This window comes from Netta rufina (assembly GCF_964035555.1).
Source record: "Netta rufina genome assembly, chromosome: 22".
Taxonomy (NCBI): Eukaryota; Metazoa; Chordata; class Aves; order Anseriformes; family Anatidae; genus Netta; species Netta rufina.
The window spans coordinates 8,279,954-8,297,736 of NC_140146.1; the positions used below are offsets into that span (position 1 = coordinate 8,279,954).

Here is a 17,783-nt window from a genome sequence, read left to right on the forward strand (position 1 = left end):
TACCTCTACAGCACTTCCAGAAAAACTGCTTGGATGGAATCGCATTTCTGTCGGCTCCCAGAGCCCCCAGCAGCCTGCACGTGGCGTGGGCCAACTTCGGAGCCTGGAATCCCACTGGAAACGAAGGGCACCGCTTCCTTTAGGACTTGGGATTCGTTCCCCTGGAGCAGGAGGAATTATTGCAGGGTCTGAGACGTCCTGACAGCAGATGTGCCTGACTATCTCTACAGCAATTACCAACGATCTGGAAAAATGCTCAGCAGTGAGCTCAGCGCTCACCAGGGCAAAGCCCCGCAGCGATCAGCTACTGCACGGAGCCGAGGAGATCAGGTAGGAAAGATTTCCTAATGTCAGGAACATGAAGCCTACGTTAAAGCTTACAGGAACCCGAAACAGAAGCAGGAGAAAAACTCATGAAGTGCATTAACTAGTTTATAACCTATTCAACAGCTTTCTATACTTCTTTTCTACACCTTTGCATATGGTGTAGAATGCATATGGCACCTTCTACACCTCTCAACACTATTTTTGGCAAGAAAAAGCAAGAAAAAAAAATAAAAAGAGAGAGCAGCAGCGCCCGCCTTCCACTCCCAGCCAGCGCTATTTCTGCAGGAAGCTCCTGGCTGCTTTAGCACGCAGCATTAGGCGAGGTCGGCAGACAGAAGCGCTGCTTTTCTTGCTTCTCTCTCACACCCTCCACTTCTCTCTGTTGCTCCTACAAGCAAAACCACTGCAAATCCATGCACAAGCAAAGTTCCCCCAAAGTGCCGTGGGAGCTCTCGGTGCCAGACTCCTTTCCCTGATGCTGACAGTTGCGTTTAAGCCCACTGCTCCAGCAGGTAGCCAGCGCAGGATTTCAGAATAATTAGATCAATCGCTTGGGTAGCCAAGTAAGGATTTAAGCACTTAATTTAGGTTCCTGTATTCTTCTTATTATTTTATACATTTTTTTTAAATGTGAGACCTTTCTGCATGCGTTAACAGCTGGTCAAAGCACATGGAGAACTGTAAATTTCAAAGAAATGTAACCAGACCTGAAGCCCCTGCGGCTGCCTGAGTGGACAGAAATTGTCAGCAAAATCCTCCGCAGCACTCAGAGAGACAAGGTTCCTTCTTCTCAGCTCAGGAATTTAATCAGGGGATTTTCAACACAAGAGCAAGATAAACCTGGACATTTAGTGAAAATTACTCGAGTCATGACTGAAGATGGGAGGATAAAGTTCCCATCCCTTGCTCCTTTTCTTTACAAGGAACCTGTGGAGCTGATGCACGCCTGCAGAGGCTGCGCTCAGTGCTGGGCAATCCTGGCTGCAGCTCCCAGCCTGGGGACTGGCCTGGATCTGGCAGAGCTGGAAATGAGCGGTGCCACAGCGGGATCTTAGACACAATGTCATTTCCTCAGCCGCGGCCTCATCTCTTGCTGTGGAAGGACGTGACCAGCCCTGCTCTCACGGCTCTGACGTAGTTTTTGGGGCTCCGAATTTGGAAAGTCCTCGTCAGTTTAAATACCACATAAACGCTCGCTGCTATCGTAGATGTAAATTAAAGCTAAAGACTGGAATCGACTGGAGATTTCCCAACTCAGAACATTCTCTGTTGATAGGTAGCAATTTATTTAAGCAAAGTATTTTTAAATTAAAATTCAGCAGAAGTTAGAGGAAGTAATCTGAAAATATAACTCGATTAGGTTTAAGTGAAGTGGTTTTGGCCCAACTCAAAATAAAATAAAGTTTTGAAAACTCATTATGTTGTGAAAAGAAACATCCATTTGGAGTAAAAAAAAATGTTGAGGACAATCATCAAGACATGGAGCCAAAATTGTATCCTTACCCTCAAATAAATCAGGTTTTGAACTGCAGGTTTTAGCATGAGGCACTCCTCCATCCACCTCCTTCATCTGCTACAAAGGGAATTCATTTATTAGCTTGTGATGTGCTCCCGCTGCACCTTGAAATTTCCATGGGTAAAGACAGAAGGCACTGCTGAACATCACCGCAGAGCGGACTTCCAGTAATTATTTTCCTCTCAAAACCGCCCAGTGAAAAATAAATTGGGGCGTTTTTTTTTCAGAACACATATTTTATAATCTCATAAAAATCTAATCTAATCTAAAAGGCCATCTAACTGGCATCATCAAAATATACTGCGCTCCTGGAACGGGCACGGGACAGCAGTCATATCTTTACTGCTGTTTACCCTTGATATATTTCTAGAGCAAAATGTGAACAAAAAAAAATCAAATAGAAGCAGAAGCATTTTTTGGTTTTGCTATGATACATATATTTTTTAATTATAGGTCACTGGCGTCCTGTTCCCTGCTTTTTGGCTTCTTGTTTCCAAGTAGCTGCCAGGAAGCAACTCCACATCGCTCCCTGCTCTTTCCCCAACCTTTCTCTTCCTCCCCAGTTGCTGTCCAGGTTTTTCTGTTTAGCTGGAGAGCCCTAACAGGCCTCCTACCTGATAGAAATTCCCTGCACAATGTGATTAACAGGATACTGCACGCACCTCAAGCTCACTGGCTATTAATAGAGCCACCTGGCTTCTGTAGCGTATGCAATATGCACAACAAATCCCAATCCCAAATTTCCCCCTGGAGCAGAAACACAGCCCTCTCCGCGTACCCTGTTCTCACAACTCTGATTGATGTTCCCAGCACGGTGTAAATAACCGGTGGCAACACCCGTGCACGCTGGCAGCCCCATCGGTGTCTGTCCCATGCCCTGCTCTGCCACAGTTCCTGCCCCAGCACCTGGTGGTGATCCCGATCCCGATCCCGGCCCCGATCCCAATCCCGGCCCCCGCGGCACGCTCGCCCTCCGACCCGCGGAGCAGCCCACGTGGGGGCTTCCCTCCGAAGCTCGCATACAGTTCTGAAATCCCAGAGGCTATCATTCCAAAATTTGTGATGTTTTGTCTACTCTGGTGATTTAAGGTTTGTCAGAAAATGTCAGAAAGGCCACGGGGCCAAGGGCTTCCTGATGACTGAGGATTTTCTTTCACATGACCTTCCTGAAGTTGATTTTGGGCTCCAGACAGTGCTGCCTTCAGCTCTGACAGGGGCCGGCTGGCAGCAGATTCATGGGGCTCTCTGGGGCATTCTGGCATTTTTAAACTGAGTGGAGGCTGTAATACCTCCTAATCATCCAGAATATTATTTCACTGGTAATCGTCTTACAGGCGGCACGTAAATGCCAGCCTTTCATTCTGCAGTTCGTTTCATTAGCAAAAAGAAAAAAGTGCATGCTCAAAGCCATGCAAACCTTTGAAAACAAAGCCTGATTTAGGTGAATAAACACGCATGTGGAGCACTTGGAATTTCAACAGGATAGCACACGTGGGTTTTTTAACAGGGAATCACTGAAATTATAGATTCAGACTGATAAGCAGGGCTGAGGGAAGTGTTAAATGGTCAGTGCGTGCCTCTGAATGATTTTGGGAACAAAGGAAGTAAAAAGTAAGGAGAGGGTCTCTCTCTGGGACACGTGGGCTTCATGCTGCTGAGGAAGCTCCTGGCTATGAATGCGTTTATGAACCTTAAACATGTGCATGTCTTTAGCAGAAAAACAGCCAAAGTGTCCCACAGACCCTGCTCTGCCCACCTTGCTGCCCAGCCCCGGCTGACTTCAGCTCGTGGGTCCATGGCCGCTGAGCGTGCGGCGCTTTGTTACCGCGCACCAGGGCAGGAACAGAAGCACGGCCAGCTAGCTAATGAGTTATCATTTCTGCCCTAATTAGCCCAGGCTGCCCCGGTGCTGAAATCCGACTCGGACACTTCTGGTACCTCCCGTGGCGCGCTCTGGGCTTTGTTCTCTGCCCCCACAGCGGGGCCAGGACCATGCCGAGGCCCCGCGGACCAGCCCCGGACCCTTGTTGGAGCCCGGGGCAGGGGCAGCCTCCTGCCTGCTCGCCCCCAGCCCCGTTATCACTGCAGGACATTTGTCTGCGAGGGGCTCTAAGCAGGCGAGGTGGGCTTGGGCAGCTGCCCATGCCTGGGGTTCGGTGGGCACTCGTGGTCAGAGGTCAGTAGAGGTGCCCACAAACAGCTCAGAGCTCAGGCGCTCTCCCCTCGTCACCTTCACTCATGCACCCAGGGAAACACGGCAGCGGGTTACACATGTGTGTGTTAGTGTGGGAAGAACAAATCCCCATCCCTGCTCTTTGCTTAAAACTGCCGGGTGCAGTACTCAAGCATGAACTCAGCTGGAGCAGAAGGGAGGGGAAACCAACTCGATTTACCAAAACACAACCTGAGAAGTTCGCATCCAGCCCGTGCTCTGCATTGCCTTGCCAACGAGAGCACCAAGCAGGCAGGGCAGGAGCCGTGCCGAGGTGCACTGCGTACATCTCGTGGTGCTGCCGGCGGCTCAGCTCCCTCCAGCACACCGCGGGCAGGGGCAGAGCAAGCCCCTAAATCGGGCTGATTTATGGGCTCGGCCCCCAGGCCCCTTTATGGACTCAGCTGTCATGCACACGCACTCCGTGACTGAGCCCCAACAACTGTACGGCAGAAATTAAACGCACGGCGCTGTTCCTGCAGCGTGATTTCACCATCGGTTTCTCCACCGACTTTTCCCTGCCCGCTTTACACCTTCTTTTTGCTTTACATGCTTCGTTTCAGCAAAATCAAGGATGCAAACTTCTTAGAAGTACTTAGTTTCCATGGAAACCTAAGCTGACCGCAACATTATTGTTCTCAAGAGGGAACTGACTTTACTATATGTTCATTCACTGAATTAATGGACTCCTGGTTCTTTTATTAGCAGCCCTCTAACAATGGAAAGAGAGAAATGTTATAAAAAAGACCCTCAGACGACTGTCCACTCTTTTGTCCAGGGCTTACTGGAATGACGCAAGCCTATTCACGGAAAGATTATAAAAATCAACTCAAAGCTGCCCCTGTTTGTGGCAGCTAAACATACCTTTATTTCATAAAGATACAACCTATAAAACAGCCGAACTGAGGCTGGTCGGGAGCAGCACGGCAGCGCCCACGCTGCAGCTGGATGCTGGCTCCGGGCGGCGCGGTCCCCCCGAGCCCACGGGAGCAGCTCCCCTTCTTTCGGCTCAACCTGGGTGCACAAAATCAGACGCTGTTTCCAAAATAATTACATTCAGGCTGGTAAATAGTGGTGAGCACCAAGACTGCTTTGAGAACACTAGCATTTGGGGTTCGATTCCTCAGTGTATACAACTACACGGTATAGAAACATCTCCAAGATTTGGATTCTTATATCAAATTTAGAAACAGTTTTAGAACATTTCGTTAGATATAGGTAATGAACACGTAACACATAACGTGTGTGAAACACAGACCCTGTTTTGTGCAAAGTGCTGCAAACCCAGGAACTTCAAACAGCTCCAGCGAGGATCTCGAAGGCGATCTCTCCCTGCATGGGTAATATTTTGACAGACTGTGCCGAGGCCTGAGGGTGTATGGCCCAGCTCGTAATTGCTCCTCCAAAGACAGTTAACAGTTCCCTTGCTCTTCTCTAACTACCTTCCTGACTGCTTATTGAAGTCTGATTTCTTACTCCTCTGGGTCATCATTCATCAGTCCCGCAGATCCCACCGGGAGAGACCGACCAGACCTTTCCATATCCCCGGTTGCCAGAGGCCATTTCTGACGGCCCATGATATAGAAAATGTCTTCACAGCAATCCAGTGGGACAAACTATGGTTATAATACCCAAATAATCATTTTGCAAATTATCATAATTATCAATCAATCATCTTGTGTGAACAATGTGTTCCTGAAGTATCAGATGGTTCCTGTGACCTGTAGCGTTTTGTATATAATAATAAACCCAGAGAGATTTATGGACCTATCCTGCCTCGTATCTGCAGAACCAAAACATTCGTTATTTTCTTTTTTACTTTTCTTTTAGGAATAAAAGCTCTCCATCTACCTCGGTCGTGTTTACTACTTGATACTTTCTCAGAGGTCGAGATTTCTAATCTAACACAGTTTCTAAGCATAACGTTATTCTAAAAAAATCTATGTGATTTGGGAAAAGCAGCAAAGGTGCTGAATAAATTACTTTTACTTTATAACGTCATTGGCATCATATTACGGGCTGCTAGTAGTTTGCAGTGTAAGTATGAAGTCAGACAAAGGAAAAAAAAATGTTTTTGTCTTCAGTTTTGGGGTTTTGTTTTGTTTTGTTTTGTTTTTAACAATGCCAGATTGAATCCAACTCTTTTGAAGCTGATAGCATCTCCCGCTCCCTGTGCAGTACATTCTTGTTAATGGATAAATTCGAGCTCTCGAGAAAGTCAAAGAATAAATTTAAAGCCTTTTGCCAAATGCCTATCCTATTGGATTTTGATAAGACGGCTATTGAGCTTTAATAATGTCTTCTATCCTTTTTCAGCTGGCCCTTAACATGTCTCTTTATTTGTCCCTAAAGCCTCTTCAGCGATGCCTTTTTATTACAAGTCTCTCAGCTTGCTCTCAAGGGAGACAGGGTCGACAAGAGTGATAGATAGATAACTCTATAGATTATCTCCCACAGATGTTTTCTCTCCAGTAGCCCCTCAGGCTATTCCCTCTAAGTAAACAGAAACTAAATAGAGAGTCTACTGAAGAGAGAAGTCCCCGAGGTCTCTTGTCACCGCAGCAGAAAAACAGCCCTGCCGGAGGGGCCGGGAGCCGTGCCGGGCTCCCAAACCCGCACGCGGCGGCGCTGGGAGGGAGCCCAACACCTCGCCGAGCTCCCCGCGGACGGCACGTCTCGGAGCGGGCACCGGGCTCGCTTCCTGCCGGAGGAAGTCCGCATCTTTCATCTCCCTCGCAACGTTAAATCAAAATGACAACGGAGATAATGGTGACGGGGCAGCGCTTCGATGCGGTCAAGGCGGTGGGGAGACTTCGAAAATTCGGAGTGGAAGAACGCGCGAGCTGCTCCGCAAGGAAAATAAACAGAGCGCAGGAAGATGGCTTGGGAAAAAAAAAAAAAAAAAAAAGGAGTTTGGGGAATTTGGGACAGTACACCCAGCATGTAGCTCGCTTGTTTGTGTGCCTCTCTGAATGTACGCATTCGGTTTGCTAAAAAAAATGTCAATGACTTTCACAATCAATGACTTAAAAACGAAAAAAACAGGGTGAGGATTAAATGCAGGTTTGTGCAAGTCGAACCGAACATCAGCAAGCGGAGCAGAGAGAAGAGCAGCCTGGCAGGAGCACACCGCGTGTTGTTCCACGGCGCAGCATACAGAAAAATGACCCTGGGCACAGGGCCTTTAATAGCATTGCTAGAAATCTTAATTCTTGTGAGACAAACAACAACAGCATCAGCTTTCTGGTGTTAGTGGTCCCAGCAGAAACAGCAGCAAGGCAAACTGAGAAATACTGGAAATAGTGGGAAAATCATTCTTATTTTGCTCCAAGCAAGAAAAGGCCTGCTTTATTATACAATATAATAGCGTCCTCAGACTTTTCACTGCCTTTTAATTTATGAAAGGTTACATAATAGAGCGTTATTTTCTGGCAACCTAACACCAGAAATAACACTGGGGTCAGTTCTTAAGCAGCAATTGCTTCCTGTACATCTTCCATCCATCTCTCTGCTATCACCCCGGCCTTCCCTGATCCATTTTTCACTGTTTTACAGGTTTTCTCTTCATTCTAGCAATTTTTTTCTCTCTCTAGTCCTTGTTACCACCCAGTCCTGAGCCCGGGATACAGCAGCCCATCAAGCGAGCCGCTGCAGGTCGCGTACCTTGGCTGGGCTCTGATTTCCTTCCCCCTGCCTTAAACCGGCCCACCCGCTGCACTTGCATCTGTCTTCAGTCACCTTCTCACCACCAACACAGCTCTGAAGGAACAGGAATAAATTGAAGTCAAATCTCAACTATTGTGTCTTTAGGGATATGACAACCGAATGATTTAGAGATGCTAGAAAAGGAAATCTTCTCCCAAGAGGGCTTGTGCCACCAGAGCAAAACGCTACATAGCCAAGAGTGCTTACAAACTATTCTAAGATACCTCAGAAATTGCACAGAATGATTTTTCATTCTTTATTTTTCATTTTTCCTGACTGAAAAGCTGTCTAGCAGTAGTCTTTTCACAAGCCATAAAGTTTAGACTTGAACTCTTTACCTTACTGCTTTGACCTTTTTTACCCTAGCTGTAAAACCCTACTGCCCATCCTTCAATAAATTTATCACCTCATAAACTCCCACTAGTGCTTCTCTACAATGGATTTAAAGAAAGAAGTGGAAGGGGCAGTCCTCCCTCCCCCCCCCCTTGTCAAATATCATAATTGTCCAGTTTTATACCTGCTGTCCAGGAAAGTATTTGAGGACACGGTGTTTTTCAAAGACCCGTAGTTTTTGCATGGTTCTCCTTTGAAACAAAAGTAATGGAGTTCAAATACAAAAACATGTATCCAACACATAAAGCTGCCAGTTTAATGTTTCCTTCCACCATTGTCTCACACAAAGCCCGCTCACTTCGGGGTAATGTAGGTTCAGCAAAGTAAGGATGCAGAATTTATTCGTGATATTGTATTTAAAGACTGAGAAAGAAACAGCAGAGCAGTCGTGGGCCACGGAGAATTTTCTCCATCGCTGTGATAAGCGCGTTGTGATAATAGGAACCTGCCACCTTGTCACCACGTCTGCCCAGACAAAAGGATCCCACAGAGGCAGAGGCAAACACGCAGTGAGTTATGGGGATGAAGAAGGTAAAAAGTTCAGCAGTGTTGCAGGTCCTTTCGCAAGGTCACCGGATGGTCAAGGGACACTGCCTAGTGGAAGCCCGAGCTTCTAAAATAAGAGCTGATTTTTCTCAGGACGGTAAGAATAGAACGGCCCACAACGGACATGTGTCGAAATGTCTTTTCCCAAACTAACTTCGGAGCCTGACAAGTATTGCATTTCGCTGTGTCTGGCAGAGTGACACGAGTGTTTCCTTTTAACTTTCAGAGTCAAAGCAGCACTGAAGATGGCCTAAATGCATGAATAAAAAAGGCAGTTGTTGCAAGCTCCCATTTAAAACATTTTCCACTTAAAAAAAACTCGTACTTTCTGAACAGGACCGTGAGTAGCTATGATAAGACCATCACATCTGAAAAGAATTACCATTATTTCAACAAGGACGCACTACCTCGAGACATGCAGATAGGCTATAATCAAAAACGACTTGAAACGCGTTCCCTTAGGAAAGCTGCTAGCCAGCAGATAGCCACGGAGACAACGCCAGCTCGGCGCTACGAGAGCAGCCCACCCCACGCAGCAGCCTGGCTACTGCAATAGGTAGCGCTGAGCCCGCCTCGCAGCTACCACGCAGACATTTATACAGCTGGGCCGTATTTGGAGCACATTTTTCTCTGGTCAGTATTACAGTTTAAGCATCACAACGTGATGAAAAGCGCTGGTAATACATCACACTAGTTAAATTTTATCCTTCCATATATCTATTCCTATTCCCTTGGACTTCACGGAAGCCACATTTACATGGTGAAGTGACCTCTAAAAATTTAGCACGTTTAACAAAGGACCAACATTTTCTTTTACTGGAAGAGAGGTAAATGAGGTTTTAAATTTGGACTGGTGCTCCTTCGTATTGTAGCTGAATCAAGAAACACTTCGCACTACTATTTTCTTTTTCATAAATACTGGAATCACAGAAAGACAGAAAAATACGGCAATAGAACCACAAAATTTAACACCCAAAAGCAATAGCAAATACTGGAACGCTTTCATGACATTACTGCGATACACACCCTTGTTCAAAATTAAGAGGAGGTAAAAGAAACCAGGTATATTCCAAAGCCAGACAGTAAAACAACTTGCACGAGGTTAATCCATATCCTACCTTTTTTATATTGCCCTCCTGCGAGGTCACCTCGGGATCAGTCAGTATTTGCTACGAAAAAGAAGAAAAAGAGAAAAAAAATTAAATTGAAATGCAGCTAAGAATGTTATAAAAATAATAAAGATGCTGATTATTAGTACTATACAAAGGCCAAAACTCTCAATTGCGACTGAGTGACTCGGACATTTGGGGGGTCAGATGGAAGGCGCGCAGCAGAGTGCTCACATATTCTCCTATTCTCCCACATATTATGGTTTTCTATGGTTCTAAAAACGCCTCCAGGTCTGGCTGATGTGAGCACACGCCACTTTCCCAGACGGCACCGAGCGGCCGCATCCTCTCGCCTGTGACCGGCCGCGAGGTCGGGGCTCGCGGCGCTTCGGCACCTGGGCTCTACCCGCAGCCTGCAGGAAACTCTTTAATTCCTCCTCCAGCAGAGGTGTGGTGACACAAACCATCCGACAGCGGCTGTGTTCCACCTCAGATTAGACCTAGGTCAGCAGGCATTCAGGGAGGTCAAGTACCCAAGCTTCGTGCAACGCTGGAGAGCGCCATCAGGATAAACATCCCTGTGAGGGCTCGATGGAGCAGCCCGGCTCCAAGTACTTAAGTACTTCTCTGACCTCAGCGGGGATCTCACATGTCTGAGGTTAAGCATATGCTCAAGTGCTAGGGTAGGGTCAAGGTACTCAGGACTTCCAGGCCTGGGCAATGTATTTTGGCTACCAAAGAGCAGGAAAAAAAAAATAAAAATAAGCTCAAAGGAATAGAGATCAAACTGCAAGGAAACCCAAGATACAAAAAGAATAGTTGTACATTGTAAAGATTTATTACCAAAAAAAAAAAAAATGAAGGGGAAGAAAAAAAAAAAAGAAAGGAAGGAAAGGGCCAAGTCCTCTCCTGGTGCACTTGAACCTGACTCTCACCAAACCAAGGCAGCTTTATTGCATTTCAGCAGCTGGGGACTTGGCCCAAAGTTCTTGGATGCCTTTGACCATGTCCAGGTGAGATCGACTGATCTACCAATTTCAGAAATGCTGGCAAATATTTCCAAGCTCAGCTGTAATAACAGCGTGCCATGTTGGAAATAGTAAGAATCCTAAGCCATTCTGTATTTTACAACAGCTTTAATAGATACTGAAATTGTGGTTTGGAAAGTAGCTGAGAGCAAACAGGACCAAGAGGTGAATACCCGAGCAATAAAAATCTGTGTGCTCGTGCACTTGTGTGTGCACATGCAGACGCTGAAATACCACCAGGAAAATCTGTCACAGAGCTGGGAGCGTGGGTCCCCAGGTCGCGGGGGATCAGTGGCTGCTCGCAGGCGCAGAGCATCCCGGCCCCCATGATTTTCCCTGGGAACTGGTGAGAGCCAGGCCATGAAACTTGCAGAGCTGTGATATAAATAGGACGATGCTAAACGGCTGAAAAGCCCTCACGAAACACTGCTGCTTCCAAACGAAGACACCTCGCTGTAATTATTGTATGTAAAATATCTTTAAATACAATTGGTAAAGTATGTGCATTCAGAGTGCATAATCCACCCGTTCAACATGACCATAAACGTAGAGGGGAAAAAAAAACTGAAATGAAGTGCAAATTGGGCTGTGGTATAGTCCTATATAAACAGGCTTAAGAGTCAGGAATTCCTGAGTCTGAATCTAAATGCCAACACAAGCTTCCTTTTGTTGGTTTGGAGAGATCTCTGCTCAAGGGGCAAGTTATGTTTCTCAGAGCATTTTTTTTTTCCCCTTCAATTCATAGCAGATCCCAAATTTTAAAATTCTCAGAGAACAGAATTTCTGTAAAAAGTATGCCATACAAATTCAAAAAATTGTAATTCTGCAGAAAAGCACCGTGGCTTTCTATCCAAATGTTCATTTGTGGTATTTCAAAATGATTGATTTTTGACAAAGTGGAGTAGTTTTTCAGTTTCCTTCCATTACAGAACTTCCGGGGAAATAAACCCTGATTTCATGAAGAATTTTTATTCTGACGGAGCCATCTCCACCCTCAAGCTACACGCATTTACATGCAGGGAAAGGTTTCTTAGCAAAAGCGGGAGGTTTCAAACCCTGTTTAGATTACATTTTCCATCCTTGCTTTACACCAGACTTTACAAAAGGAAGATGATTACGCCTGCAGTGCACAAGCACGGGACGAGGTTCTGCCACAGGGTTTCTGCGTTCCTTGAACACCCCTGAATTTCCTACTTGCCCACGTCGTTAGAACAAGTTGGCACTGTTGGTATTTGGGGGCGAGGCTGTCAGAAGACACAAGCCAAAGCCCAGAGCTGTCAAACCTTTGCTGGGGATCTGACAGAGCCTTCAGAAACCTTCCCGGCTTCAGGAGGAAAGTACAAAATCCTTATTCTGCACTCCCAGTTTGGAACGAAAACTGTTTGAAAACACCTTTCTAGGCGGAAGGGAGCTGAATGAACGCAACACGGGGATGTAAATACTACCTCCTAATTAAACGAGAGAAAGGGAGAGAGAGGGGGAGAAAGTACCAGATGTGATGTTTATTAATAAGAATAACAAAAGATACTTTGAAAATCTACTCATTGGGTAATTTTAGCTCAGGCTGGACTTCATCTTATGTGAATGCCATAATACTAAATATTGTGCTTGACGTGTACAGTGGGCTGCAGTTTTGCAGTTAACACAGATGTTCTTAAATGTACTCAAAATTTGCACCATATGCTTTTTCTATCAACTGATATGTTGATTTTAGCCAAAAGAAAGACAACATGTCAGCAGCAGCCACGTCAGAAGAAGTTGTTTGAGGGATCCGGTTGGAGGTATCTCTCCTCCAGCTGATGATGAATTTCATTGCGTTTCATTTCCTGGGCTCAGCAAACTGGTGGCAACAGAGCCCTGCCTTACTTACATTAGTTAGGGATGTGCTATAATTTTTGCAAAGCCTCCTGAATGTATACTAAACATGTCAAGTAACACCATGTGATTCTTTTTGAAAAACAGTTTACAAGCTGGCATTCTCCAGCTGCAGTTAACCCTAATTTGATTACATTACCGAGACAGATCACAATGAGCTTATGTAAATAGTAACGTTATCCATTCATTCCGTGAGCTCAGATAAACTGTCATTTAAAAAAAAAAAAAAAAAAAAAAGCTTGAATAGGCATGGCTTGATGTGCTCAGCAAACCAAAAGGCAAAGACGACGACAGAACTAGGACCTGCCCCTCTTCCACTGAGTCTTGGTCTCTGAGAAGCATTTCCATGCCTACAATTGTGCTGGAAAGGGAAGAGAAAGCCCAACGGGTCTGCAAAGCTGGTGTGGGGATATCAGCACTTTGGGCAATAACTCAGCTGATCCTTCAGGAAGAGCTCAACACATCACAGGCTGGCAAGACGCAGTTAACCAAGCACTCTGATACACCTAACTCTCGTTCTTCATAAACCCATGAATTACTCCTCTAACAGCTCTGTCCTGGCGTGCTGCAGGAGCAGCAAATCCTCCTCCCAACGCCGGTTCGCGTGGCTCTGCCCCAAGCATCTTCCCAGCCCGTCTGCGTGGCCGTAGCAGCTATCTCAGTACCTCTCCCACCCCCTGGTGCCCAAGGACAATTTACACACGCACACACAAAAAGCAGCACGCGATGTGCTCCTCGCTGTTACCATTTGCCTGGGACATGAAGACCATTGCTCATCGCACTGACACACATTGCTGCAGCGAAGAGCCAACCTCCTCTGCCATTAGCAGCTCTGGGGACTGCAAATGCACAGGCAGGAAAGGCTTTGTTTATTTAATAACAATTCTCAAAACAATCTATTTGCCAGTTTTGAAGCGAAACCGAAAAGCCGATTTGTGTAAAACCTAACAGTGTCACAACAGCTGTCGCTCTTCGAGCTCTTCCAAGCAGTTTGGCATTAGCTCGGAGGTCTCCTGCGGCACGGAGCCGGGCCGGCAGCAAGGTGCTGCTGCTAACCAGGAGCCCAGCACGGGCCTTATCCCGCTTGCCACAGGGCTCCTGTGGTTTGTGGACCAGTAACAGGCTGCAAAGCCACAGTATGCACTCCACAGACCATTTGATAACCATTTATTTTTCAGGTGAAAGTCTGAACAAAAAGGTGGTCCAGCAAGGATCCACAGCCCCAAATTTCTGGTAATCTGCCCCAGGGCACACCTCTGCACTTGTTCGTGTCTCATGTCCCAGCCTTACGGAGGAATTTGTGCCGTTTGCTGACTTCCAGGAGGTGACCCATTGCAGGTCATCCTGAAGGGTGTTCAAACCAAAGGGATATCCCAAGTCATGGTTCGGTAAGAAATATCACCTTCACGTTACAAGAAATAAACTCCTCTGCAGTCAGACAGGAGCAGGGAAGTGTCAGGGGTAGTTAATGGTGAAAAGACTCAATGTCAGACACTCACGACATGCTTAGGAACAGAGGCTGGAAGAAAGGAAATAAAGAGGCAATTTACATACATGGTATCACAACTTCTGTATCTCTTTTTAAAGACATAACTCCTCCGTGACATTGCGATCAAGTTCAACTGCAAATACCAGGAAGTTAAACAGAATCTAATGGAGAGCATTTGTAATAACTTCAATAAGCTGAGGACTTGAGACTTTCAGCCAAGACAAATAAGAGAGGCTACTGATTAGTAAATGTCACCATTTCTCTTGCCAAGCACTCAGGGGCTGGTGATAGGAGAGCATTTAATATAATCTCTCCGTCTTTAGGGGCTGTTTGATTTTATATTGCATTCTTATCAGGTTCTAAAAGTCCAGTGTTAATGAGCATGAGAAATGCACTTGATAATTTGGCAGTTTTGCTAAAAGAGAACGTATTCCATTCATTGCACGTGTTCCCTGGATCCAAACTAGAGATGCATTTCCCCTTCACAGGGCGTCACGTCTAACCTCCTTCTTTTCTTTTTCTCTATTTCAGCAACCTGACATCACCTTTAATAGCCACCTATTTACACTGCTTAAATTATGTGGCCTTTACCAACAACAGAAACGAGACCCTTCAGAGCTCCAGCGAGGAGATGCACCCACTGCGTTCCCTTTTGCAAGGCGAGCAATTATTGAAAGAAGAGTAAGCACCAGGGATGGTAAATAACTGGGACAAACCACAAAACCAGTAACAAACAACGTCCAGATTCTGAGTGACCCAGGAGCTGAAGGAAATCCAGAGGGACAGCATGGTTTGAGAACACGACCGTGTCTCAATATGGCAGTGATGACAGCGTTGTTAGACACCCAGCTAGCAAAGTGCAGGCAGGTCAAAGTCCCACCACAATAAACCACAGCCTGACTTTTTGGGGAGAAATTGTGCAACCTTTCCTAGTCCTGACGTGGGCATTAGGAGTCACATTCACCAGGATGAAACCAGGTCCACGCAGCATGCGGGTGGAAGAATTAGCCCTCAGCTCCACGTTCCTATGGACATAAACCAGCCAATATTATTTTGGTGCATGTTTCCATGATAAAACTGAATCCTGAGAAGAGGAAGGGACACTTCTCTCTGCCTAGCAGAGCAGTATGTACAGCCAAAGGATTAAAACAGACCTCCTCAGTATTGAACTGCTTCTGTACTTACTCAGTTTGTTCATCTTCAAAACTGGGACCACAAATAGGAGAGTCTGAGAAAATATGAGATCCTGTGACAGAATGGGCTTCTGAACTGCAAGACAGTTGTATTTTCACTCTACCCATAGAGAAAACAGCAGTGGAATCCAAGTGTCGGGCCCCCAGCCCTGCATCCTGCCTGCTGCAGGATCACCCAAAACAATCACTTAATGGATCTGCAGCTCCTTATCATCCAGGCAAAAAAAATCATCTTGAAGAGTGAAGTGCAGTGTTTTGGTTAGCAGACCAAGCTCTGCTGTTCGCAGCAATGTAAATAGATTGGGCGGTTAGCTTTAGTCATACACGATCCATCCATCTTTTGTTCTCGACCCTTTTTAGTTATAAAAATGACCTTGATATTGACAGAATAATACAAATGAACTTCCTCTGTACTTCCCATATTGATAACCTGCTTGTTAAGATGATCACTAATATCATAAGTAAATGGGGAGACCATACATCATCCGCTAATGGCAGTGCTGACACGCGCTGGGGCTGACGCATGGGGACCTCTGGGCTCCGGCGGAGCAGCTCATCCTTCATCCGACGCTGCAGCCGTTGTATCCAGGACACACACGGACACACAGACCTAGACAGGCAACGCACTCAGATCCCAAAACCCAACCACACCTGGGATGACCCGGACATCTCGCAAAATGCTGCCGCATGGAGGAGGTGTAGAGATTTTCTGCCCCGGGTCTCAAGCCACGAGCGGGGCAGCCTCGGCTCCTGCCGCCGCCCACGCCGAGCCTGCGTGCTTGTGCCCACGCGCGGTGATCTCACAGCTGAGGGCTTGAGAAAGAACAGAGAAAAATGACCTCATTTCATTCTCTTCCTCGCAGCCTAAAGAGACACTGATAAGAATTATGAATTGTTTCACCACGTTTAAGGAGTATATAACTAATAAATTTTGCCTTGGGCACGCTTTCCTGCCTCGGCCCAAAAGCCAAGGCTTTTCCCTGCCCCAGCAGCGCACGGCGTGGCTGAGCTCGCTGGAGCTGCTGCGGCTGCCCACATGCAAGCACGTCAAATCACAGGCACAAACATAAAAGCAAACTTGCAGCTCGCTGCATACAGAATTTGCCAAAAATCCTGCTCAATAAACTGTGTCTATATCTAGAGCTTATCCTCAGCTCCATCAAAATAATGGCCTTCCCTGTAACCATAGTAGTGCACCAAAGCTAAATAGCTGGGCTGTGACACGTAGATTTTTGATCATTAATCACACTTGAAGGAAAATAAAGCCAATATGCAACGTTCCCACCAATTTCAAAAGTTTAAAGTGGGAAATGCACTGTCTCATTTAGCAGCCCGGTTTTTGCTGCCCGCGCTGTGAAAGGGGCGACTGAAAGCAGCAGCCTGCCTAATAGCTGGTACCGCCCAGGGGGAGCGCGGGCTGTCTGGGAATGTATCCCTGCCTGGCACTCAGACAGCGAGGATGGGATATGTCAGTTTGATACCCATCAGCAGGATAACCTAACTGCCACTTTAACATGACAAGGTCGTAGCCAGGCACTGCGATGCAGTAAGAAAAATGGCCCATTAAAGCCTGAGAAGAACTGGAAGAGAAACATAAGGCTGGCTGTGAGAGGTTCAAGTCCTGTTTATTTTAGGGGAAGACGCGGATATTCAGAGCTCCTTTGCAGGGCCCATCTCAGAGGTAGCTACTGAAGGAAAAGCAGGAGGATGGCGAGCAGCACAAGAAGAGGTTGTGCTGATGTTTTGCCACTCATCCTCCAGACTCACTGCCCCTCAAACCCAGAGCAGGGACTTGTCCCAAATGGGCTGGCTAACCTGGGGAGGAACCCCCTGTCGGGACACTTTCTGCGAGGACAAAAACAGCAGGGGGACAGAAAAGGGCACTTTGTCTTCCTTTTTTTTTTTTTTTTTTTTTTTTCCAGAAGTAATATCAAGAAATTACATTCTCTATAAATAAAAGTTTGTATGGAATTATTCTGCGGACTAACTTCAGACACTGGCCCAATCAGTCTCCTATTTAAAAGGGACACAGTGCTGTTCTCCTGAGCTGATAGGGGGTGCCAGGTGAGGTCCCTTTTAAGAGCTGTAGAAACGGTTTCAGACAGAACTGGATAATATTATGCTTGGAATGATAATATTGTGTTTGGAAAAGGTCAATATTTTATTTAATCAGCCAGACAGAGAGTGGGTGGCAATTTCAATGCATTTTCTTGAGACAGGAATTCAGGGAGTCCGAGCGGAAATCAGTTTCTGTTTTTTCCTTGGGCTGCTGGTGTCCTCCCCAGGTAAGGATTTGTGTCCAGGGCCTCGAGGTAACGGGGCTGGGTATGTGCCCGGTGCCTCTCTGCAGGGAATGCCACCAGAGAGCGTGTGGCTTCACCTGGCAGCTG

The 17,783-nt window shown here is 46.3% G+C and overlaps 1 protein-coding gene across 2 annotated transcripts in view; it reads right to left on the reverse strand.

Moving 5' to 3' along the window:
• PRDM16 (PR/SET domain 16) overlaps positions 1-17,783 on the reverse strand; it is a gene marked incomplete at its 3' end in the record, with an annotated part of 276,617 nt that overhangs the window by 119,647 nt on the left and 139,187 nt on the right. For both annotated transcript variants that reach the window (XM_084299999.1, XM_084299998.1), the window contains exon 3: positions 9,818-9,868. In XM_084299999.1, coding sequence (XP_084156125.1) covers positions 9,818-9,868 — 51 coding nt within the window. The remainder of the gene's footprint in view (positions 1-9,817; positions 9,869-17,783) is intronic.